At 36.0% G+C, this 26,575-nt stretch overlaps 1 protein-coding gene across 1 annotated transcript; it reads left to right on the top strand.

Moving 5' to 3' along the window:
- Positions 1-17,224: 17,224 nt before the first annotated feature.
- LOC124621946 (nucleolar GTP-binding protein 2) lies at positions 17,225-25,730 on the top strand. Its single transcript, XM_047147460.1, has 2 exons — positions 17,225-17,375; positions 22,846-25,730. The coding sequence occupies exon 2, from the start codon at positions 22,849-22,851 to the stop codon at positions 25,114-25,116; it is 2,268 nt and encodes a 755-aa protein (XP_047003416.1). The 5' UTR covers positions 17,225-17,375; positions 22,846-22,848; the 3' UTR covers positions 25,117-25,730.
- The last annotated feature ends 845 nt before the right edge of the window (positions 25,731-26,575 follow it).

Raw genomic sequence — 26,575 nt, 5'->3', positions numbered from 1 at the left:
TACTTATGCTATACCAATATTGACCTACTCATTTGGAGTAGTGAAATGGAGTAACACAGACCTAGAAGCACTCAATACATTTACATGATCACAATGCCACAAATATAGAATACATCACATACATTCAGCAACAGAAAGATTCACATTAAGCAGAAAGGAGGGAGGAAGGGGGTTTATCAATATAAAAAACCTACATTCTTTATAGAATGAGCAGAAACTTTCAAAATAAACAAAGCAGTCACTCATATAAATACATCGGCTACACCATTTCAATTTCATAACCACTTCTGCAACCCTTTAGATCACATAACATCAACAGATAGGAAGAAAATAAATTGGAAAAAGAAAACACTACATGGCAAGCACCCGTATCATCTAACACAGCCACACATCGATCAAGACGCATCCAACACATGGCTAAGAAATGCGATATATACAGTGAGATGGAAGGATTCATGATTGCAATACAGGATCAAACAATAAACAAAAGATATTACAGCAAGCATATTATTAAAGATCCCAATACCACAACAGATAAATGCAGACTTTGCAAACAACAAATAGAAACAGTAGATCACATCACAAGTGGATGTACAATACTAGCAAATACAGAATACACCAGAAGATATGACAATGTAGCAAAAATATTACATCACCAACTTCCCATACAACATAAACTAATAAAGCAACACGTTCCCACACACAAGTCTGCACCACAAAATGTACTGGAGAATGATGAATACAAATTATACTGCAACAGAACCATTATAACAGATAAAACAACACCATATAACAAACCGGACATCAAACTCACCAATAAAAAGAAGAAATTAACACAACTAATCGAAACATCTATACCCAATACAACAAACATACAGAAGAAAACAGGAGAAAAAATTGAAAAATACTTCTAACTGGCTGAGAACATGTGGCATCAGGATAAAGTTGAGATTATACCAATTATACTATCAACTACAGGAGTTATACCACACAATATCCACCAGTACATCAACGCAATACAGCTACATCCAAACGTATATATACAACTACAGAAAACTGTAACTATTGATACATGTTCAATTACCCGAAATTTCCTAAATGCAATGTAACATATAACGTACAGTTAAAAGGAAGTCACACTTGATCAAGGTCCATGTCACTTTCCATTTTTAAGCAGACATAACGTCATATATATATGAAAATTAAATGGCCTTGTTTATTATTTTGGTGATTTTAATAATTTTTGTATGTTACTTGGGGAGGATGGTTAATAATAATTTTTATGACAATTATTAAAAATATTTTCTGTACTTGTCGAATACATGTTTTTTATGTTAAATGTAATATTAATACAGCCAACAACACCCTGAAACATGGGAAAAATTAGATCCAGATGACCAGAAGACCAAATCTCAAGATTAGATCAAGAGGGCCAGAAAGGATGAGACTTGGTTAGAGGCTGTTCGATAGTTACACCAAGTACTGAGTAATGCCACACCACCATATCGAAAACTTCTGTATTTGCTGAAGGAAACAGTGTAAAGTGTATGTAAAAGGTATCATTAAAGTGTGCAATAAAGTGAAAAGAAAAGAAAATATCCCATGTCAGATTATATGTGTATGTCATAAATGTGCCTCTTGCAAAATTAAAGGCGTTATTTTATGTGGATGTGTGACAGTAGTAGGTGGTAACACAATTTTCATATGGTTTACTATCAGAACGTACCCAGACCCCAGAAAAACATGAGTGTAATGTTTATGTTTGTATATAGAGGTACTGTAAAACTTGAGACTGGATAATGATTATCACAAAAATTTTGTTTATGAGAGTAACTGAAATGTTGTGTAACATACAACTCAAGAAATTGTTTCTAATAATTACATGACTTTGTTCTCCATATATAGAGCAGAATTTTGGTAAAATGCATTATTATATTAAAGAATTAATTTGAAATATTGCATATTTTATATTGACCACAATGTATTTGTTGTTTATTAAATTAATACTGGTATTGTATCTTAGTATTATGAGAGCATGGTGGATAGCATTTGATTGTTATTGTGATCTGAAGGAAAAGGATGTTAGTATGTATTTTTGTAATTTTGTAAAATTTATTTATTTTTCGTAAAATTTCAAAGAAATCAATTAATGTAGAAATGGTGTTTATAAAAATTTGTGATGAAAATCCTTGGATTGAAGTCAGATGCCATGAAAACCGTGTCAGGTCTACTTCACCAAAGGGAACACTACGAAAGTATCATGTAAATGTCGCCAGAAGACTTTTGGTTTAGGTTCCACTGAAACAAGTGCCCTCTCCTCAGTCTTAAACAAAACTTTTGCAACAAGAGGGGAGTGAGTGCGAGGCTCCTCTTAATTTGGACACTATTTATTTTATTGTTTTAACGTTGTACTCCGACATTGCAGTTAACATAAGTAAGTTGTTCTCTTAAGCATTGAAATAGATCACTACTGTGACGAGTAGGAAAGCAGTTCCCTCGACTGGAACTCAGCCAGTGAGATTCAAACTGCCACATGCTGCTGAAACTACGCCAGTGGGGTGAAGAGTAAACTGTGAGAATGAATCTAAATTAGCGATTCTACTAACATTTAGTGGCGAAACTAACTTTTCTGGTTCAAATATTAATTATTAGGAGTCTCAAGTGATATAACAAAAGCCAGCAGGAGCCTAAATGTTATTGAACCTTGGCTACCACAGTTCTACTACACAGTAAAGTATTTAAATAAGGAAACAAATGGCTGTTATTGTTCTCCCAGCAACATACAAATTCATTCTGAAGTTATACGAATTGTACTGTTACATGTCAAACTTCCTAGCCAGCATTTGGATGCAATTCAGTCTCTAGACTGAAGACCAGAACAAAAATAACTTTTTAAATTTGCAGAAACTTTATCAAGGCTAAAAGGCATAAACCTAAATGTATCAATAAATCACATTTTGAAACTTTTTGTTTGTTTACCTAAACTTACAAGGTGGTGTCCCATCTGGGCCATGTGATGCAAGTGCAAGGCCCATATTGTCCCCCAATTTGCATTTTTATTACTGAACTGATGGTTGTCATGGATACTAGGAAAGTGCAAAAACCAAGTTAAGCTTTTTGCATACATAATTATAACTATCACAGGTCTACTATACGCACAATGAGCATAAACCACATTGCAGTAAAAATCATGTATTATGAAAAACTTTTCCTTGGCAGAGTTCTCTGCTGGAAACCGCTGCAAATGGGCTCAGTGCTGGGAGATATTGTAACACCCACAGAGATCCTGTATGGTATCATCCCTTTGATCGCACCCTCGACCAGACGCCCAAACCACATGACGGTGGCGCCATTGTTGCGCAACAGAGGGACCTTCCATGAATTATGAAAATGCCGCAAGTGTGGCACCGAGGCCAGTGATCTCTGACAATGGGCGCTTTCCAAAAGCATCACTGATTGGACAGCCATTGGGCATCCATACAGCAAGCGAGAGTGACAGTGATTGGGTAGTTAATAAGAAAATTGTTACTATGTGACATGTCCTGGCCCTAAGTGTCAAGTCCGTCTGGTAGCTACAGATATGAGAGGCGTTTTGGCTTTGAAGAGAAGCCATCAGTGTGACAGAGTGGTAGTGTAATTTTGTTTTTCGTCTGTCAGGTTAATTTTGTTTTTCGTGTGTCAGCCCTGAGATCAGTTTTGCACATACCCGATCGCTAAGGGGAGTCACAGTTGCGATAAGACGCTGATGCACATCTCAACACCATGAGCTGACTACCTGCTGTGGTTTTGATGTTGCATAGAAAATCACAGGGTAACATCCACAGCTCCGGCCTGTTCAAATCACTCTTGTAGAGACATGTTCAGAAGGGCTACTTGTGGATCATATATGCAATGCATGCTCAAAGTGTAGTTTTCTTCAGTATGTCAATAAACTTCATGTTGATAAGTAAATCACCTAGAATCTAATGCTCTCTGTCAGTAATAGGAGAGGTGCTAATCTATATTGAAAACTGATGAAAATAGTACTTTTTTGTTAGTTGTCATTTTTTATTTGTGCATATTGTGCCATTATTAATCAGAAGGCATCACCTTATCATGTATTTTAAGGTTGGTAATGTAAAAAGCTGGTCATAATGAAATTTGTTTCATTCTGCTGTTACTCTTTTGGTGGATTGCTCTTGTGCTGTTATTAAATTGACACTTATTATATGTGTGGTGTGTGTCCTAGCATGGTGTGCTTCATCAACAGGGGCAGGGGATTGAAAGTCAGATATTACATGTAGGAATAATGTCAAGGACATACTTAGCAGAATTGAAAGTTACCATAATGTACGATCTGCGTGTCTCACACTAAGATCAGCTCAGAGGATGCTTCTCAAACTAATGTATTCATTTTTATAGCTTGGCATTAAATTTATTTCTTTTTCATCACATCCAAGATCTTTCACAAAAAAGTGAAAATCATTTGCTGGTAAATTATGTATCTAAATTGGTATAAAACAATGATCCCTTAGTCTTCAATTACAATTATTATATAATGGATTTATGTATTTTCAGTCCAATAATAATAATGACTGGCTTCTTTTAGTTTTTGTATTTTGGGTTTCACATACAGAACAAATTTCAGATTCATTATGTTTAGATTGATCTTCAGTCATTAGTGGTTTCATTTCATCAGTTTCAGAATAAACATAACCAATTTTTTTAACTTATTTTTTAATACATTTAACGAACCTTATTTGGTTCTCTATATATATTTGGTTCTTTGCAGGGACTATTTGCGTATTTAATATAATATAAAAACTAATCTGTTCATGAAACTTGCTGGCAGATTAAAACTGTGCGCCCGACCGAGACTCGAACTTGGGACCTTTGCCTTTCGCGGGCAAGTGCTCTATCATCTGAGCTACCGAAGTACAACTCACGCCTGGTCCTCAGAGCTTTACTTCTGCCAGTATCTCGTCTCCTACCTTCCAAACTTTACAGAAGCTCTCCTGCGAATCTTGCAGAACTAGCACTCCGCTGCAGAGTGAAAATCTCATTCTGGAAACATCCCCCAGGCTGTGGCTAAGCCATGTTTCCTCAATATCCTTTCTTTCAGGTGTTCGAGTCTTGGACTGGCACAGAGTTTTAATCTGCCAGGAAGTTTCATATCAGAACACACTCCGCTGCAGAGTGAAAATCTCATTCTGTAATCTCTTCATGCTTTTGATATCTCATAGTATAAGATACATCATTTAATTTTAATGCTATATTTGTATCAATCTTTCGATGTATCTTTGTATAACACACTAAAAATTCTTTCTCTGCTAATAATGTATTTTTTGAATTAATTTAAACATTTTTATGATTTACAGATTGGGTTGGAAATTATCCATTTATTTAACAAAAAACACTTGAAAACTGAATAAATAACACAATGAAATTTTTTGGTATACTTTTAATTTTTAAATTTTAAACTTTTTTCTGGTAGTTCTACTGTTACTAGCTTGTTAATTAAACATTTATTTATGTGATCATCTAGTTGTTTCTTTATTATTTAAATTTAACAAATATGTCACAAAAAATTTCGATTCCTTATGGTTTTAGAGTTGAGGTGAAACGAGTCTTAATTAATCTTTTTTCCTTATATAAGATAAGTAAATTAATGTATTTTCCATCTTCCACTCTAATTTTTTGTATATAATGGATATACTTGATATTTTAATAAAAATATAAATAATAGATACATTCAGCTTAGTCTCAATTTTTAAAATTTTTTAGTCAGTAGTGAGTCCTAAATTTTTATATCTTATAACGTTTTCTATATTTTTATTTATAGGATATAAAGCAGGCTTTATGGGCCACAGAAAACATTTCTCATCATTATTTTTATTATTAATGAAAGCATTTTTTCATTTATTTTTCTGGTAACTTGATGCAAGAATGTAACTATTAATTGTTAATTGTATTCCATTAAGTCTGTTTAATGTCTAACCAAAATCTTGAGCTTGAATATTAATCATTTACTATAAAATTCCTTGTTTCAGGTCTAAAATTTTTTAATTATTTCTCTTCCTGTAGAAATACTACAATCTAGCATTTGATGTCCATATCCCTTAACATCATTATTTGTTTGCAATCTTTATTCACAAGATAAATTAAAGTTTATTTTTAAACCTCTAAATAATTTTAATTTTCTTTGACTGCTTTCATAATTTTTGAGTTCACGGCATGTGAGAAATAGTTATGTTCAATTGAGTTTACATTTACATCGAAAAATACAGTTTGTAATCATGTTTAAATGCATTTTCAACTATATAGTTATTAATTGTTGTTCTAGTAGGTTTAGTTTGAAAAATTCCATCATGACTTTCAATATTATAAAAAACCTAATGGGGGGTCTTCATTTTTCTGTTTCTTATTATGTTTTTAATTATATATACAGTTAAATTATGTTCATTTTATTTATAATTTCCCTTTCAATTTCCTCATTTACAAAATTCATGAAGTTCTTCTACAGTGAAATTACTTTTAAGAGAGTCACAAGCTTCAATTGCATACGATATATTACTGAATTAAAATTCGAAGAACCTATTATTTTTAATACTTTTAACATTAGTTTAGAAATCTATTCTTGAAGATCGTGAAATATATATTTATCCATTTCTTATAGTATCATTTGGCACAAAAATTTTACATTCATTATTGAGTTGCAAACAAATACTTTTTCCATGATTAGTGTTTATGTATCCACAGTCAATAATATTGTATAAAAAATTAACTTTTGCTTATTATTTTTTGACAAATTAGAGTCACCTTTATTTGTATACTCATTTTGCGGGGAAAATTAATGATTTTTTAAAAACAAAAATTTATTTGAGATGCAAAAATCAGATTTGGTAGAACTATATTACAAGATGAAAATTTTGTCAGATTAAAAAAAAATGTTAGATGTAATGGGTTGTTTTAGTTTAAAAGTTTGATACTGCGAATATCATTGTTTTATGTATATTTTCATTCCTTCATATTTTAATATTATATTCCTGCCTTAGAATAATTAATATCATGTCACTTAATTGCTTTATTATATCTATCTAGCAAAATAAGTTTAAGTTAATTATTGAGTCCTAAACAAGATTTTTGTCATACCTATTCTTCAAATATTTACACATAGTAATATTATCTAAAAAAATTCCTACTGTCTCACTAGTTTTTTTACAAAAAGTTAGAATTATTTGAATTGCTGTGCATCTTAACGAATGTTTCCATTTATTTATAGAAAAATTATCTCGAAATTTGAGCATTGAATAACATCACAATTTGTTTAATGTATATCTAAATAAACTGCTACAGTTGCATCATTAAACCCTACCAGATTATTACATTCATCAATATTATTTATTTCTAAATCTTGTATTCGCTTATCAAAATATGGAACAAATAAAGCTTATTTTATTTCATAGACATGGAAAACGAAATTATAAAATAGATTATGTGAAGCGATAATATTAATTTATTGATGAAAATATTCCATTAGCTAAATTAACATTTTCATTCATTAATTCAAAAGAGATAGCTTTTGGTAATCTGTTAGCAACAATTTCTTGATTAGCTTCCAAAATCTGTACATTAAAGCACAAAATTTTTCCAGTAGCAGCTTTTAAACCTATATATAATTTAACATCATAATCAATGATAACTTTATTTAAAACTTCATCTTCTTTACTGAGATTTTTTTGTAAGATTAAAGTTTTCTAAAACTTTTAAACTTTACTGGCCAATAGGAATTATCGCAGTTTCTCCATCACAATAAAATTTATTATTTTTAACTAAAATTTAGAGTCAAAATTTGTTTAAAAATCAACTAGAACGCTTCTATAGCTTTCTTTTACAGGAAAACACAATTCTGTTTTCCAAACTGATGAATTACTTTTTAATTGTAACTGGTGACTCATCTAATATTAATAAAATATTATTTTAGTTATATGGAAACCAATTGGGAATCACGAATAAGGATTCCAGAATCGAAAGCTTATTCCATGTGCCATAACAGGACCAAGTGGATGTGGAAAAACGACATTACTGCTTAATAATTATATTTTAGCTCCTGGATGGTTAAACTGGGATAAAATCATTGATTTATATATGTATTCTAAAAGTTTAGATCAACGAAAATAATCAGAATAAAAAAAGAAGCAAATAATTGAAAATAAGTAGAAATTGTTGAAATTGATGATGAAATTATACCATTAGATGAATATGAAGATAATTCAGTTGTTTTACTTGTTGATTTTATTATTGAAATTCAAAGTAGAGTAGAAGAATATTTTATTAGAGGGTGACATAAAGGAACAGATTGTTCTTATTTATTCCAAACTTATTGAAACATACAACACACTTAATCAGAAATAACTTTAATTTTTTAAATATTTGCAGACAAAATGATACAAATTTAAATCACATAAATCATGAATTTGTTGACAGCGATTAAAAATTTTATGATTTTAAAGAAACGTGTAGTAAATGTAAGACTAACATTAAATTGGTATTTATTACAATAGATATGAATAGATAACCTAATGAAAAGAAACAAAACAAAAAAGTTAAAGATTTTTTAAACAACTTAATCGTTAAGAAACGTGTTTACCAACATAAATAAATAAAAAAAACATTTAAGATTTTTTGAACAACATAGTCGTTAGGAAACGCTTTTAACAATAGAAACTGAACGAAAAACATCAAAGATTTTGTAAATAACTACTATGCAGCGTTTTTAACAACATGAACTAAACAAAAACTTTAAAGATTTTTCAAACATGGGTGAAAAGAACAATCATGAGAGGATTTTAAAACATGGGAAACACAACCTGGAACACAATATCAAACAGACGAATGTGTTACTGATGTAATTCGGTAGGTAGTTGACAATGTACTAATAGCACTTGAAGAAATAGAGAAGTTGAAGAACAAATTATTCCTCATCACCAACAACCACATTAAATGGAAGAAATTAATGATATACAAAAAATCAAACAATATGATAAAGGTTATACTTCAAGAGAATCATAAATTCAAGATTTCGTGAATAAATGTGAAGAAGGGTAAAAGATCTAAAAAGGAGAAAATATGATGAACATGTAGCGAATATTAAGGAAATAAACGTAAATCAATGAATATTGGTGATACAGTTTTCGAATTAAGTCCCATCAGCACATTAAAAGTTGTTGATAAGTTACCAGTAAAATTTTTACTAGAAAAATAAAAAATGGAATTGATCCAAAAATAGGAAATTTAATTAAACAATGGATTAGGTAACATTTTTCAATATAGTAAGTCTTCTACTACTTAAAAATGGAAGATTAGTAGAAGTGAGTGATCCAATTAATGGTTATGATGTTGTTATCAAACAACTTTTAAAATAGGAACTAAAAATATTTCAACAAATTTTAATAAAAGAAATACAATATATGATGGTGTTATTGAAGATTATCAAAAAATATTAATAATATCAGTTCAACCCTTAATTATACTTCAGATTAATTTAATGGATAAAAAATAAGATCTATGATAAGAAATTATTGAACTTTGATTTGTAAATGGAAATGAACAAAAAACACATAATTATTTTGAGTATATATTGAGTTGTTATTATTGCCAAAATATACATACAAATTTATTATTTAATGATTTTGATTAAATATGTTTGATATTCATTAAAAATAACTATTGCTAGCCAATCAATACAAAAATTGCATAAATCAATTTTTTAAATTGTAAAATCAAAAGAGAAAGTTGAATATTTTATAGTTGATGTGAAAATAGTTTGTTTGGTGAAATTTTATCTTATATAAATGGATAACCTTAATCACCTTTCAGACTGTCATATCTGTTGCTTGATATGTAAAAAATTTGTTGACACATGTAATCCAAATGGAACAACAACAAAAAATGGAAGACAAGGTATTGAAAAAAATTGTTCAATAAAGTAATTTGTTAAAAAAATTTTTAGGTTCTAATATTCATGAAGAAATTATTAATTGTCTTTCATATTAATTTTCCACTGTTATTTGATGATGATTACTTGAAATGCATGATAAATATAGTTTCCAAGGAATTACTACATGCCAAGTCTGAATGGTCACATACCTTAAAAATAGATGACTTCATCAGTCAAATAAAGACACCCTTTTTAGTCTGAGTACATCATTCTTGGTCTTCCAAACTTATTGTTCCCTCTAGGTTCTTGTACATATTGTATATTATCCATCTTTGCCTATAGCTTACCTATATTTTTCTCAGAATTTCAAAAACATCTTTCACTTTTCCAGCTTGATAAATCCTATGAACATGTCTTAATTTTTCTTCAGTCTTGCTTCCATCATCAACCGTAACGTGAGAACTGCCTCTCTGATGCCCTTACCTTTCCCAAAGTCAAACTGATCATCATCTAACAGATCCTCAATTTCCTTTTCCATTCTTCTGTATATTATTCTTGTCAGCAGCAGGGTGCATGTGGTGTTAAGATGATTCTGCAATAATTCTCGCACTTAAGCCTCCTACTATCTTCAGAATTGTGTGGTTAATGTTTCCAAAACTCTGAAGTTATATCGCCAGTCTCATCCAGTCTATACACCAACATGAACAGTCGTTTTATTGCCACTTCACCCCAATGATTTTATAAAATTCCGAGGGAATCTTATTTATCGCTTTCACCTTGTTTGATCTCAAGTCATCCAAAGCTCTTCTAAATACAGATTGTACAAATTGTCACGTATCTGTTCCCTGTCGACTCCTGTCTCTTCTGCTGTCATGTCATCAGATGAGTCCTCCCCCTAACAGAGGCCTTGAATGTACTCTTTCCACCTATCTGCTCTCTCCTCTGCATTTAACAGCGAAATTCCCATTGCTCTATTAATGTTACCACCCTTGCTTTTAATTTCAGCAGAATTTGTTTTTACTTTTCTATGTTCTAAGTCTGTTCTTACAACAATAATTTATTTTTCGATCCTTCACATTTTTCTTACAGGAAGTGAAATATGGCCTTAGCTTCCCCACACTTCCTATTTATTTCGTTCCTGAGTCTCTTGTATTTCTGTAGTCCTGAATTTCCGTGAACATTTGGTATTTCTTCTTTCATCGACAATGTGAATTTCTTCTGTCTTCATAGTTTCTTTGTAGTTACCATCTTAGCACCCATGTTTTTCTTTCCAGCTTCTGCGATTGCCTTTTTTAGATATGTCTCCTCCTCTTCATCTGGACAGCCTTCTGAGCTATTCATTACAGCAATAAATGTTTCCTCAGAGAGCTTCAAGCATACCTCTTCATCCTTTAGTACTTCCATATCACACTGCTTTGGACATTGATTCTTCCTTACTAGTCCCTTAAACTTCAGGATACTTTTCATTATTACTAAATTGTGATCTGAGTCTGTATCTGTTCCTGCAAATGCTTTAGAATCCCATATCTGATTTTGGAATCACTATCTGACCTTGATGCAATCTTACTGTACTCTTCTGTATGTTCTGGCCTTTTCCAGGTGTATCTGCTCCTCTTGTGACTCTTGAACAGATCATTCACTATTACTAACTGGTATTTATTGCAGAACTCAATTAGCCTTTCACCTCTCCCCTCATACCTACTACCATAGCCTTATCATTGCATAACTCTTTTTTCAACTTCGTCCCCTACTACTGTATTACAATACCCCGTGACTATTAGCTTTTCATCTTCTTTTGCATACTGAATTACCCATTCAGTATCCTCACATACTTTCTCTATATCTTCAGTCTCTTCTTTCAAAGTTGACATCTATTATTGAACTTTTGTTGTTGGTGTTAGTTTCTACATGTACTCTACATCTACATCCATACTCCGCAGTCCACCTGACGGTGTGAGGTGGAGGGTACCCTGAGTACTTCAATCGGTTCTCCCTTCTATTCCAGTCTCGTATTGTTCGTGGAAAGAAGGATTGTCGGTATGCTTCTGTGTGGGCTCTAATCTCTCTGATTTTATCCTCATGGTCTCTTCGCGAGATATACGTAGGAGGGAGCAATATACTGCTTGACTCTTCAGTGAAGGTATGTTCTCGAAACTTTAACAAAAGCCCTTACCGAGCTACTAAGCGTCTCTCCTGCAGAGTCTTCCACTGGAGTTTATCTATCATCTCCGTAACGCTTTCGCGATTACTAAATGATCCTGTAACGAAGCACACTGCTCTCCGTTGGATCTTCTCTATCTCTTCTATCAACCCTATCTGGTATGGATCCCACACTGGTGAGCAGTATTCAAGCAGTGGGCGAACAAGCGTACTGTAACCTACTTCCTTTGTTTTCGGATTGCATTTCCTTAGGATTCTTCCAATGAATCTCAGTCTGGCATCTGCTTTACCAACGATCAACTTTACATGATCATTCCATTTTAAATCACTCCTAATGCGTACTCCCAGATAATTTATGGAATTAACTGCTTCCAGTTGCTGACCTGCTATTTTGTAGCTAAATGATAATGGATCTATATTTCTATGTATTCGCAACACATTACACTTGTCTACATTGAGATTCAATTGGCATTCCCTGCACCATGCGTCAATTCGCTGCAGATCCTCCTACATTTCAGTACAATTTTCCATTGTTACAACCTCTCGATACACCACAGCATCATCTGCAAAAAGCCTCAGTGAACTTCCAATGTTACCCACCAGGTCATTTATGTATATTGTGAATAGCAACGGTCCTATGACACTCCCCTGTGGCACACCATAAATCACTCTTACTTCGGAAAACTTCTCTCCATTGAGAATGACATGCTGAGTTCTGTTGTCTAGGAACTCCTCAATCCAATCGCACAATTGGTCTGATAGTCTATATGCTCTTCCTTTGTTCATTAAACGACTTTGGGGAACTGTATCGAACGCCTTGCGGAAGTCAAGAAACATGGCATCTACCTGTGAACCCGTAGTAGTAGTTTTCAGATAAAGCACTTAAAAAAATTTCACTGGATGATTTGTCCCTGCCACCCATTATGAACGTTTGAGTCTCCCAGTCTATATCCGGCAAATTAAAATCTCCACCCATGGTGGGGAAATCTACTTGTAATATTTTCCAAATTATCCTTCAGGTGCTCAGCCATAACAGCTGCTGAGCCAGGGGGCCTATAGAGACATCCAATTATCATGTCTGAGCCTGCTTTAACCGTGACCTTCACCCAAATCATTTCACATTTCGGATCTCCATCAATTTCCTTCGATACTATTGCACTTCTTATCGCTATAAACACGCCTCCTCCTTCACTGTCCAGCCTGTCTCTGCGGTATACATTCCAATCTGAGTTTAGGATTTCATTACTGTTTACCTCTGGTTTCAGCCAACTTTCTGTCCCTAGTATATGGGCGTTGTGACTGTTTATTAATAAGAGCAGTTCTGGGACCTTTCTATAGACGCTCCTGCAGTTTACTATTAGCACATTAATATTGTTATTCTCTGTTGCATTTTGCCTACTCCTACATTGCCACGTCTCAGGAGGCGTCTTGTCGGGCCTAGGGAGGGAATTCTCTAACCTAAAAGACCCCCCATGTGCACTCCACACGTACTCCGCTACCCTTGTAGCCGCTTCCGGCGTGTAGTGCACGCCTGACCTATTCAGGGGGACCCTACATTTCTCCACCCGATAGCGGAGGTCGAAAAATTTGCACTCCAGATCTCCGCAAAATCTTCTGAGCCTCTGGTTTAAGCCTTCCACTCGGCTCCAAACCAGAGGACCGCGATCGGTTCTGGGAACGATACTACAGATAGTTAGCTCTGATTCCACCCTGGGAGCGAGGCTTTCCGACTTCACCAATTCCGCCAACCACCTGTACGAACTGAGGATGACCTCTGAACCCAGACGGCAGGAGTCATTGGTGCCGACATGAGCAACAATTTGCAGTCGGGTGCAGCCAGTGCTCTCTATCGCCGCCGGTAGGGCCTCCTCCACATCTCGGATGAGACCCCCCGGCAAGCAGACAGAGTGAACACTGGCCTTCTTCCCCGACCTTTCCGCTATTTCCCTAAGGGGCTCCATCACCCGCCTAACGTTTGAGCTCCCAATAACTAATAAACCCCTCCCCCCGTGTGCCTGCTCGGACCTTGCTGAAGGAGCAGCCACATGTCCACTCACAGGCAGAGTGGGCAATGCCACACTGCCAGCCTCCACATTTACCCTCCGCCTCGTGCGCCGCGAACGCCGCTGAACCCACCACTCCCCTTGGGGAGAGGGTGGTCCAACCGCGCCCGGTACCCGCGAAATGTCTCGACAGCAGGGACAGTGGGTGAAGCATGTAACACCTGGGGTGTACCTTGTGACGCACAAGATTCCCCACTGCTGCTACACTCCGAGACAGCAGCCTGAAGACAGCTGACCGCGGCCATCAACACGCTCAGCTGTTCGTGAACAGTGGCCCGCTCCTCCTGCGTCCGTACACAGCAGTCACACATCCTATCCATCCTAAGGAATCAATTTACTGAAGAGAGTTAATCAACTTTTAAGTAGACTGCTAATTCAGTAAAGGCGGCTGTTTATTGACTAAACTGTGGTTGCTAGCCACTTCTTGTAGAAAACGCTGAAAATAGCACTACCTGTCTCTGGACTGTATTGAAAACAAACACTAGCACTACTGGCACTATGGTTGACTAAGGGGACTCCCTCTGACTGTATTCAATACAAACACGAAATCTATGGAACACTATTAATAGCACTCGACAATTAATGCTTCCTAAAAGCAAAAACACACGGAAGAAGAAGTGACAAGTAAGAAAAATACAGTTAATACTTTGTTGTCGATTCTGATGAGAGCAATGCTATCACTGAACTGAGCACAGTTACTCACTTTCTGCCCTACCTTCCTATTCGTAACGAATCCTACTACCATTATGTCATTTTCTGCTGCTGTTGATATTGCCCTCTACTCGTCTGACTTGGATTCTTGTTTTCTGTTCATTTCATTTCGCTGGCACTCATTATATTTAGATTGAGCCTCTGCATTTCCCTTTTCAGATTTTTTAGAATGTCTATCAAACTGCAAATGTGAGAAACTTAAAGTCGACAGCTATATTTTTTGTACCTTTAATATGACACATGTCCATGGTAAATTCAATTTGTCAGCATCGTGGGGGGGGGGGGGGGGGGGGGGGGGAACATTTACCACTGATATATTGTAAGGCTGCCACAATTAGCTTGTGGTCTGTAAAAATAGTAACTGGCTGGGCTTTGATTTCAGGGCAAACTGCCTCACACTGTCTATTACAAGCACATTTTCTTTGCATGACTTTAATTTTTTTTTAAAAAAAGGAAAAAAAGGCTTAACGACTGCCACCAGTCATTGACTTTTGCTGTAGAGTGTCACCAATTGCTCTTTGGCTGGTGTCTACAATAATAGCCAATGACTTAGATGGTACAGGATGGGCAAGTAGCACTGCCTCTGTGAGGCTCTCCTGTAGATTACAGAAAGCCTTGTCCATTTCTGGAGTCCATTTGAGTACTCCCTTGCCCTTGTGTTGTGACCAGACAGTGCATTTGTTAGAGGTGCTTGAATGGTCAATCTGTGGTAATCACTGCAAGGACGCCTCAAGGCACCCTTCTTACATACCAGGTGTAGAGGAGATGTCCTTCAACAGTCAGAACGATGTACAGTTCCCGAGTGAAGCATTTCCTCAAAGATTGCCCAAATCACTATTAGGCGCTCTGGTGCAATGTTGTGGATGCATTGTTAAATAAGTGAGCTTGGGGCTTTTCATAAGTAATGCATAGTACTGTGCTTAAGTTGCATTGTTCCATGTAGCTCTATGTGATTGATGTCACTCCAAATATGTTCAGTGCTAGCTTTCTGAAAGAACTGTGTATTTATATTGTCAACTCTTCTCACCAAGCTAGTATCAGATCGACCCTGAATTCCAGTGACATTGTGGCCATTGATCCCGTTTATTAGACATGGATTCAGTTAAGTCCACAGTAAGCACGCAATGAGAAAGGAAATTAGCGTCTGAGAAAGGCTGAGTGATGTCAGAGACCACAAAAATAAAAAATGAGAAGCAGAGTCTACATAAATCTTCAGATATTTGTGGCTATGAGTGTGGATATCAGAATTTTTTGCAGCCATTAAACGTAGAGGCTCACCAGACGTTGCACAATAGAAAGGGACTGTGCTGATATGTGAGCCAATGCCAATAAAGAAAATCAGACTAGAAGTTTTGTGAGAAATATGTAACCACCACGCTTCCATATGAACGCCAGTTGTAGTAGTGACTGAGTCGTTGCACCAGGTGCTGTACTGCTGCAAATGGCGTATTTTTCCACTGTGTTGCCATCTGTGAATGGTTGTGAAATGACGCTCCATTTGTTGGCATCACTGTTTGTAATTGTTGCGATCTGTCGCACCTAATCTAGGTCATCCTTGCTGTCTGGGTGGTCGAACAGCTTTGTGCACTTCTCAGCTTGAGCTTCAAGTCAGCAGATGTCAGTAGGGCTAGCTTGGTATTGGTTGCGATTTTGATATTGAGGGGCAGAGGAACATTGTGAATGTAACCTTCTATTAGGACCAGTCCTTGACTATAATGCCAGTATCTGTTTGGTCATCGTCTCAACCATGGGGCGTAGACTTCGGAGCTCTTCCCACGAAAAGAACAGTTGAGAACAGAAAAGCGAGTTGAGATCAAGTGACTTGAAATTGACTTGACTTGCCGTGACGTAATGGACGGTGGGAATACACCTTGACGTGACGGTGCCGTGACATGACTGTGCCGTGACAGACAGTGGAACTGGCCTATAACGAGTGTAAGCCCCAAGGCTGATACCTCCTTGGTGAGCGCAGTAAGAATAGGTTAACTTCCAACGTAAGGAGACGACGACACCGTTTCACCACTAACATCAACGTCAAAACTTTCTTTCCCAGATACTTTGATCTGTTGACGTCTCTTTCCTTTCCTTAGGCATCCTATGTGAAAGCCGCCGTATGAAATGCATTGTGAATGTCTTAACGATCCGTCGCGCCTCGTTCCGTTCAATTTCGTCAAACTTCGTTCGTTCTAGTTTCATAAGAAGATACAAATAAGACTTATATTTAATTACGTAGATAATCAATTAAAATATTTGGATTGCTTTTAAATTCAGGTCATTACTTCCTCAACTATACAAAGCATTCTCCATCATATGTGATTCGAATATACTAGTTCGACTTGCGCCATCAGACTGATATATAAATGTACGGGGACGGTATGTTTTCGAATGATGTTCTCTGATAGTTTGTGGGACGTGTGTGTTTAAACGGAAAGTGTAAATAAAGCAGTGTGACAGAGTTTAATAGCAAACGAAACATAAAATAGAGTTTGATTTTTGGCAGTGTGTAGTGTTTTTCCGATTCAGTGAGTATTTTATATTTTATTTTGTGATTATCATGTGCTAATCATCGTTGCGTGAATGTGTGATATTTCTGCACGTGTTGTTTACAGGAATTAATTTTGTTAATTGCTCAACACAGAAACAGTCACTGCGACATAATCAACTATCATAATTATGAGGGTGGTTTAACTTTGTGTTTTTCGATCATTTTCAACTATATTATAAAGTTTACCTACCGTTGTTGCCAACGCAGGACTGCACATTTAAGCCTAGTGAACGAGATCAAAGTTACCTTGACATTTCTTTCAGATGATTCCCATGGACTAAGGTTATGTTGTTATATATGTACGTATTATTAACCTCCGGTTAACTGCCCCAACCATAATGAGTCAAAAATTATTGCCTGACCATTGTATAAAATGCATCGATGCTTGTAGGCATGACTTGTAAGTTACACGTGCAAACAGTCAGTTATTTTAAGTTGCATACATGGACATAATATGCATATTTAACCCAGATTCAGTGCCGATAAAAGTGAACCAAGACCTTGGGCTACGCTACAAATCAGGCCTCTTTGCCACTTTCAGCATTTGGGATGGATTATGTATATTCTAATTTTAGTGTTCGATGGTTGTGTGCTATATATCTTAGGCTGTCATGATGCAAATGACATAGACCATCATATCTTAGGCTGTCATTGATGCAAATGATATAGACCATCGTATCATAGGCTGTCATGATGCAAATGGCAGAGACCATCAGAGTCTCTCAGAAACTAAAGAAAATGAACGAACATGCTTTCCCAGCAATAAGGAAGACACTGTAATCTTACTGTCATGTTATTGTTGTTGTTCATTACGTGTCACTATTATATTACTGCAGTTACATGTTCTATAATCACATGGTGATACTATTTGAGTGGCCGTTTGCAATAAGAAAAAAATAGACGTTCATAGTAGCCTAAATAAAGCACCTTCATAAGGTACTGCTTCAGTTCTGTAGTGAATGGCTGCAGACAAATAAGATATGAAATTAAAAATCAGATGAATATGTTAATTGAAACATAATAAGTTGTAACTTAATTTATAGTGTGATTTGGATCTATATCTGTATGTTTGTTATCATATAATATTAGGTCAAAATACTTCATTCCATAATTAAGCACCCTGCCTGCTTTGTAATGACTGTATACTTTTATACTGTTTTGTCAGATTTTATTGTAACTTTCCTCACAGCATGGATAACAGATTGTACACATTCTTCTGATAGATTTTAGATGGAAGATGCAGGTGGTAGAGGAAAGCAGCAAATACATTTAAAATACCTAGGGTGAGATTGCGGTACAGAAAGAGTAAGCTCTGTCTTATAAGTATTATTCTTTAGGGGAGTAGTACACAGAGGTAACCAATGTTTTAACTGTTTTACACATTTAAAGTTATGATTTCTGCAGGGTATGAAATAATAGTTATGCATTAGGCCTACTACAATATTATTTTTGCCTAAAGCCTGAGATTTAGAGTAGAAATGGTGGTATGGTTGCTCATTTACTGAAGGGTTGTTTCGCTGTAACATTTGCTCTGAATCATCAGACATCTACTGGCTTAGGTTAGAGAGCATGACTCCTAATAGAAAATATATGTTCTTAGAATCGTGTTTAAAAATAGATCGAGTATTTAAAAACAAAAATTGCAAGATAACTGTTTTCTGTCCTGCTTCTTGTGTAGACATGCTGCACCACCACACAGTAATCTTCACAATATAATGTTTCTTTCACATTGTCAGATTACATTGATCATAGTAAATCCCAGAAAGTTCCTAGATTGTGTACTTAGTACTTTCTGTATTTTGTCAAAGATGACCCTGTAACAACCTCCTGAGATCCCTCTGATATAATCATAATTTCTTATGCTTGTTCTTTGTATGAAATATCGAAACCTTGCAAAAGTTAAGAAATGGAAACTATTTGACTAAGTTTATAGATAGTACTTTAGTGTCTAGAATAAAGAAAATTGGGTTTTACACAGTACAGGGCAAGGTACATAATTACCTACCAATAAAAACATGGTAGTAGGGTCATTCCACATCAAAGGGAGCGATATTGAAAAGTGTCCCCAATCAGCCATCTCAAACTCTAATGAAATTTGGTGTGAGGGTTCTACATGGGCTTTGGTGGTTATATACCAAATTTCAGACTAGTACCTTAAGTGGTTGAATTCTTGGGGGATTTTAAAGAGAGGCTACTCACCTTCACATCATGTAGGAAGGTGCAAATGTGCCAACTTTGCTAGGCTTTTTTAAAAGTTCTAGCAGACATTTGGGCATTTGCTTTAATATACATAGACAGAAATACTGAATCACACCCTTGCAAAAATTAGGGATTTAGCCATACCTAAATATAGATACAAGCCTCTAAAGTGGTTTAAAAATTCATCACGCTATTCTGAGAGACATGGTTTCACCGACCACTGCTACTTTTCGTATGAGCCAATCACACCAAAACTATTCCTACTTATGATGTCTATATACCAATCAAATTTAATTAGTACTGGATGCCCACATGAAAAGATATGCACCTGCAAATTTGGCCAAAATTTTCTAGGTGCAAATTTTAGGGTATTTTTGGGGGACAATATCTCAACTGTGTCTACCTCAATCCTATTTTTCTTGTCACAGCTGGATAGAGCATCATTTAAGCTTTCAAAGCTATATTGTTTAATTTCTGGATCTTGCATACTGATGAGTAAGAATACCTATCAAAATTAGGGAAAATGGATTACTGATAAATGCAAAAATTAATACAATTTGAAGTTGTAAATCAAAAAAATGTGTAGTTGTAGTGTCTTTTAATAGTATAAGATTCACAAGGAGAAACGCCTACTCCTTTGTAACCTTAAAGAAATGTTTATTGCTTATTGTAAGCAATATGTAAATGAACTAAGCACCTCAAAACTTTGTGAGCTCAGCCCGAAGTGGTGTAGTACAGTGGTGCTTCTGGGTCACATTCAGTATGTGTATGTGCAAGACATCAAAATGTCAAATTAATGTTGGCTTCAGCAACATCCATTCAAGATGACTATGAGAATTTGATGAAAAAATTGTATGCAGTTTGGAATCAAAAAATTGTATGCTCCAACATTGTGAGGAATGTCCAGGAAAAATGTGACTAGAGGCTTTTCTTAAAGACTCTTTTAAAGACTATGAACCTGAAGAAATAATGGAATACAAGGAATGTGCCCATGCTGGAAGAGAGACATTGGAAACTTGCCAGAGAGCTGCTGAATATTTCATGGAGGCACTGATTTTGAAAATTACGTTTAAGAAGCCATCACTTTGTGTCAGAGCACCAAAGTTTATATCTTAAGCAGCTAAAAAGAAATCTTGCAAAAAGTGAATTAATTATATTGATAAAATGTAAATGGACTATTTCCCTTTTCTAGTAAGTGCAATTGTTTGCTTCCTTCCCAATATGAACTCATTTAATATTAAAATTGTTATCCTAATTACAGTGCAGAATCTATTCTGTCTTATGATTCAGATTAATTACAAAACTCATCATACCATATTCTGTTTTGCCCAGGTGATACTGCAACAGTTATTCTGATTTTATTACTGTTGATTGATAGTCCTCCAAAATAGATGGAAATTTAATTGATATCTTGACTGCATGTGGTGTCATCTCGTAATGTACTGTCAGTAGCAAACCTTAGCCAATGTGTGGAAATATTGCGTGATTCCAGTTGATTTAAAGTTTTTTGAGTGGAAATTTTGAACAAGCATATTGTGGCTTTTCATTGCTGTCCATTGACTTTCTGGATTCCACTTTTGTGTAACTCAAATAATCTTTCCAATAGTGGGGCATATGTTTCATGATTTTTGTTAGGTTGCCCCAGCATCTGCCAGAGATACGTTTCTAGGTTTATTACAGTATGCAAATCAGTGATGAAATTCATTTTTATTTGTAATAATATTCTAGTGCCAAAATGATATGCCTCTTCCCTTTCTGTAGCCAAAACCCAAATTTTGTTCATATTTTGTTTTTAGAGCCCAGTGATTTGATGCATTATTATTATTATTATTATTGTTGTTGTTGTTGTTGATACGCTGTGTGATCAAAAGTATTCCGACTACTGGCTGAAATTGACTTAGAAGTTCATGGCACCTTCCATCAGTAATGTTGGAATTCAGTATGGTGTTGGCCCATCCTTAGCCTTGATGACAGCTTCCACTCTCGCAGGCATACATTTAATCAGGTGCTGGAAGGTTTCTTGGCGAATGGCAGCCCATTCTTCTTGGAGTGTTGCACTAAAAAGAGGTATCGATGTCAGTCGGTGAGGCCTGGAACGAAGTCAGCGTTACAAAACATCCCAAAAGTGTTATATAGGATTCAGGTCAGGACTCGTGCACGACAGTCCATTACCGGGATGTTATTGTCATGTAACCAAATGCCACAGGCCGTGAATTATGAACAGGTGCTCGATTGTGTTGAAAGATGCAATCGCCATCCCCGAATTGCTCTTCAACAGTGGGAAGCTAGAAGGTGCTTAAAACATCAATGAAGGCCTGTTCTGTGCTAGTGCCATGCAAAACAACAAGGAGTGCAAGCCCCTTCCATGAAAAATACGACCACATCATAACACCACGGCCTCCTAATTTTACTGTTGGCACTACACGTGCTGACACATGTCGTTCACCCGGCATTCGCCATGCCCACACCCGCCATCCGATTGCCACATTGTGTGCTGTGATTTGTCACTCCACACAGTGTTTTTCCACTGTTCAATTGTCCAATGTTTATGCTCCTTACACCAAGCGAGGCGTTGTTTGGCATTTACTGGCGTGATGTGTGGCTTATGAGCAGCCGCGCTTGACCATGAAATCCAAGTTTTCTCACCTCCCACCTAACTGTCATAGTACTTTCAGTGGATCATGATGCAGTTTCGAATTTCTGTGTGGTGGTGTGGATCGATGTCTGCCTATTACACATTACGACCCTATTTAACTGTCGGCGCTCTCTGTCAGTCAACAGACAAGGTCGGCCTGTACGGTTTCGTGCTGTACATGTCCCTTCACATTTCCAGTTCACTATCACAGCGGAAACAGTGGACCTAGGGATGTTCAGGAGTGTGGAAATATATCGTACAGATGTGTGACACAAATGACACCCAATCACCTGACCACATTTGAAGTCCAAGAGTTCCATGGAACACCCCATTCTGCTCTCTCAAAATGTCTAATGACTACTGAGGTAGCTGATATTGAGTACCTGGCAGTAGGTGGCAGCACATTGCACCTAACATGGAAAAACTTATGTTTTTGGGGGTGTCCAGATACTTTTGATCACACAGTGTAAGTTGTAGTTTTCAGAATTACACAGCAAGACTTTTTTTCAGTTTGTTTGCTTCATGTGCATAATGTTTTTTCCTTCCTATCCTATGATGAATTTCATTAAAGTATTTAGGATGTTCCATTAAAGCATTTTTTTTTCTTTTGTAGATCATGGCAAAGAGTAAATCTGAAAATAAAGCCCCCAGAAAAGAGGGGTTCAACCGGTCTGGTCACAGCATGAATCCAGAACGAAGGACAGAAGGACTGAAGGGAGTTGCAAAAGTACGAACGAAATCTACAATTAAGCGTCTTCAGATGTACAGGAACTTCAAACCAAAACGAGATAGAACAGGAAAAATCATAAGTCCAGCACCTTTTCAAGGGAAATTAGCATCTGGTACAGTGGCAAGAATTGAGCCAAATCAGAAATGGTTTGGGAATTCTCGTGTCATCACACAAAATGCACTCCAGAAGTTTCAAGAGGAATTAGGAGTAGCTGTAAAAAATCCATATGATGTTGTTATGAAACCAACAAAGCTGCCAATAACACTGTTGAATGAGAAAGCTAAGAACACAAGAGTACATATTTTAGACACAGAAAGTTTTGACAGTGTTTTTGGGCCTAAAAAAAGCAGAAAGAGACCGCATATAAGAGTAGGAGATCTTGAAAACTTATCAAAAATGGCTGAAAGTAGTGCTGCTAATTACAAAGAAGATAAAGATCGTGATTTAGTGAAAGAGGACAGCGGTATTAAAGATGCACCCCGGGAGTGGATAATGGCAGCTGGGCAGAGTAAACGTATTTGGAATGAGCTACACAAGGTGATTGACTCGTCTGATGTTGTGTTGCAAGTTTTAGATGCCAGAGATCCATTAGGCACCAGGTGCCCATACATTGAAAATTTTTTGAAGACAGAAAAGCCTCATAAACACCTCATATTTATTTTGAATAAAGTTGATTTGGTCCCCACGTGGGTGACACAAAGATGGGTTGCTGTCCTCAGCTCAGAATATCCTACGATAGCATTTCATGCTTCTATAACACATCCTTTTGGTAAAGGATCTCTGATAAACCTACTGAGACAATTTTCAAAGCTTCATATTGATAAGAAACAGATTAGTGTTGGCCTCATAGGATACCCAAATGTGGGAAAAAGCTCTATAATTAACACACTTCGCTCAAAGAAGGTATGCAAAGTGGCACCAATAGCTGGTGAAACCAAAGTGTGGCAGTATGTCACTTTAATGAGGCGAATTTACCTGATAGACTGTCCAGGTGTTGTGTACCCATCAGCAGAAACTGATACTGAGAAAGTTCTTAAGGGAGTAGTGAGGGTTGAGCTAGTTCAAAACCCAGAGGACTATATTCCACCTGTCCTTGAGCGAGTTAAGAGAGAATACATTGTTAAAACATACCAAGTAGATGGCTGGGAAACAGCTGAAGAATTTCTTGAGAAATTAGCATTTCGAACTGGGAAGCTTTTGAAAGGAGGTGAACCTGATATTACAATAGTTTCCCGCATCATTCTCAATGATTGGCAGAGAGGGAAGTTGCCCTTCTATGTTATGCCACCTGGATTTGAGATTCCTCTTTCCATGAAGGAGCAAACAGGAAACAGTGAACATGGAAATGAAAGTTCTGTTCCTGCAAATGAAAGCAGTAATAGCCAAACCCCATGCACTACTGAAATAAAGGAAACAGATAAGAGAAGTGAAGTACCAACAACGAAAACCATTGACAAAGAAGATGAAGGGAAAATTGTCACCACTGAAAGTGAGAATAAAGTATCTAATGAGAATACAAATGATAATGTATCAGGTAATCATAATAGTGCTAGTGTCATACAGGAAAGAGCCGATCCAATAAAATCTGTGGAAGAATGTGAAATGTCAGTTGAAACACAGGCTACAGATAATATGCAGATAAATGAGGAAATCACGCAAGACAGCAATAAGAAGGAACCTTTGTTGAAAGTAATGCAGAACTTTAGTAAAATAAAAGTGGCATTGCCATATATTGCTAAGGAGGACAGAGAGCTAAGACAGAAACTAGGTTGTGAAGATAATCCTTCAGACTTAAGTGACAGTGAGGGTTCTGTAGAATATTCAGATAGTGAAGTGGACAATGAAAATAGTGCAGAAAACCAGAAAGGGGGCGGTAATGGTGATAGTGACAGTTCATCTCTATTTGATTCTGATGACGAATACTTTGAAAGTAAGCATAATGTTAGTGTGGAATCAACAAGTGGTAATTTCCAGGTAACAAATCTGAAACACAAGAAAAGACGAAAGGTTGATCAAGACAGTGCTTCTCTTCCTCAGCTAACAAGTAAAATGCGAAGAAGAATAGAAAGACAAAATCGGCCTAAAAAGATTGGAAGTAATTTCTATGCTACGCATAATGTGAAAAATAGAAATAGAAATAAAAAGAAAATATAAATACAATGTATGGTGGTTAGGCTTTTTAAAAATGGCAAATCATTTGTGTTTAATTATCATTGTTGTTATGTAATTATATTTATTTTTGTAAAACGAGCTACTTTTGCTTCAAATTTTTTTAGTGCTTCATTTAAGCTACTGCACAATTCTTAAAGTATTTTTTTTATGTGGCTGGTTATTAACTGTCATACTAGGTGCCCTACTATGAGCAAAAGTCTGTTAACATGTTTTAGTAATTTTGAATCTTAAAGTTAACTTGCTGCAAGTTGTGTTATGCATTAGACTTGATACAGCTCAAATGCATATTAAAGAAAGTACATGATATAGGGCATTAATTAAAATTTGTGTCAGGATTGAGGATTTCAAAGTAGGAAGGAAGCAGCATGTCATCTTGGATGGAAAATCATTGACAGATGTAGGAGTAACTTAAGGTGTGCCCCAGAGAAGTATGTTGGAGCTCTTGCTGATCATGTGATGTGACCTGTATGAAAAATGTTGCACAAATATTCATTCAGATCTTGATAAAATTTCAAACTGATGCAAAGATTGGCAACTTGTAAATGTCAAGGATATCGAAGTGCTCATTTCACAAAATAAAACAAAAATGACTATTATATCATTGATTCAGAATTATAATTGGTCAATTTGTATGAATACCTGGGAGTAACAATTTGTAGGGGTATGAAATGGAATTATTATGTAGCCACAGTTATATGTAATGCAAATGGCAGACTTCTGTTCTCTGGCAGGGTACTGGGAAAATACAGTCGTTTTACAAAGAAGATTGCTTACCTAAGTCACGGGGGATTCATGCTATCAGAGATACACAAATAAGTTGAGTACAAATTGTCACTGTTCTTCAACTAGGCAGAATCACAGAAATGGTTAGAAATTGGTACGGGCAGGTACTTGAAGATGGACATGAACTGTAGTGTGAGTGCTTGCTTACAGATTCAAAAACCAGTATTAAGTGAGCAATTGAAGAATATATTTGATTCTCCTAGGTGGTACCCCTGTAGGGACATCTGTAGATGAAATAAGATTAGTTGCAGTGTGCACAGATACATTTAAGCAGTCAATCTTCCTGTGTTCCACACATGAATGGAATGGGTCCAAGAAACAGTACCAGGATGTGGTACAGTTAGAATTACCTTCTGCCATTTACTTCACATTGGTTTGCAAAATATGGATGTAGATAACACTTTCGGTTGTTCTTTTGTAGGATAGACACACTAATCTCGTTCCTTTTGGCATCACACACCACTCGACAAGTTGGACACCATGAACTTATTTGACTTTAACATTTTGCGAGCACATTTCATAACTTTCTTTCTTGGCAGTCTCTCCCCTTTCTTCGTGTTGAATACATTTTATGATATTATAGCAAGCTGTCTCTGAAGACATCTCATATGGGCACTGTTCATGTTTGTGCTGACAGATAACAAGTGCGCTACTTGGA

Source organism: Schistocerca americana, chromosome 7 (assembly GCF_021461395.2).
Source record: "Schistocerca americana isolate TAMUIC-IGC-003095 chromosome 7, iqSchAmer2.1, whole genome shotgun sequence".
Lineage (NCBI taxonomy): Eukaryota > Metazoa > Arthropoda > Insecta > Orthoptera > Acrididae > Schistocerca > Schistocerca americana.
The sequence above is the reverse complement of the archived record's forward strand: the minus strand, read 5'-3'. Positions and strand labels throughout refer to the sequence as shown.

Bases quoted from the DNA above. Each gene is read 5' to 3' on its own strand.
- LOC124621946 (XM_047147460.1), top strand. From the start codon at position 22,849: ATGGCAAAGAGTAAATCTGAAAATAAAGCCCCCAGAAAAGAGGGGTTC.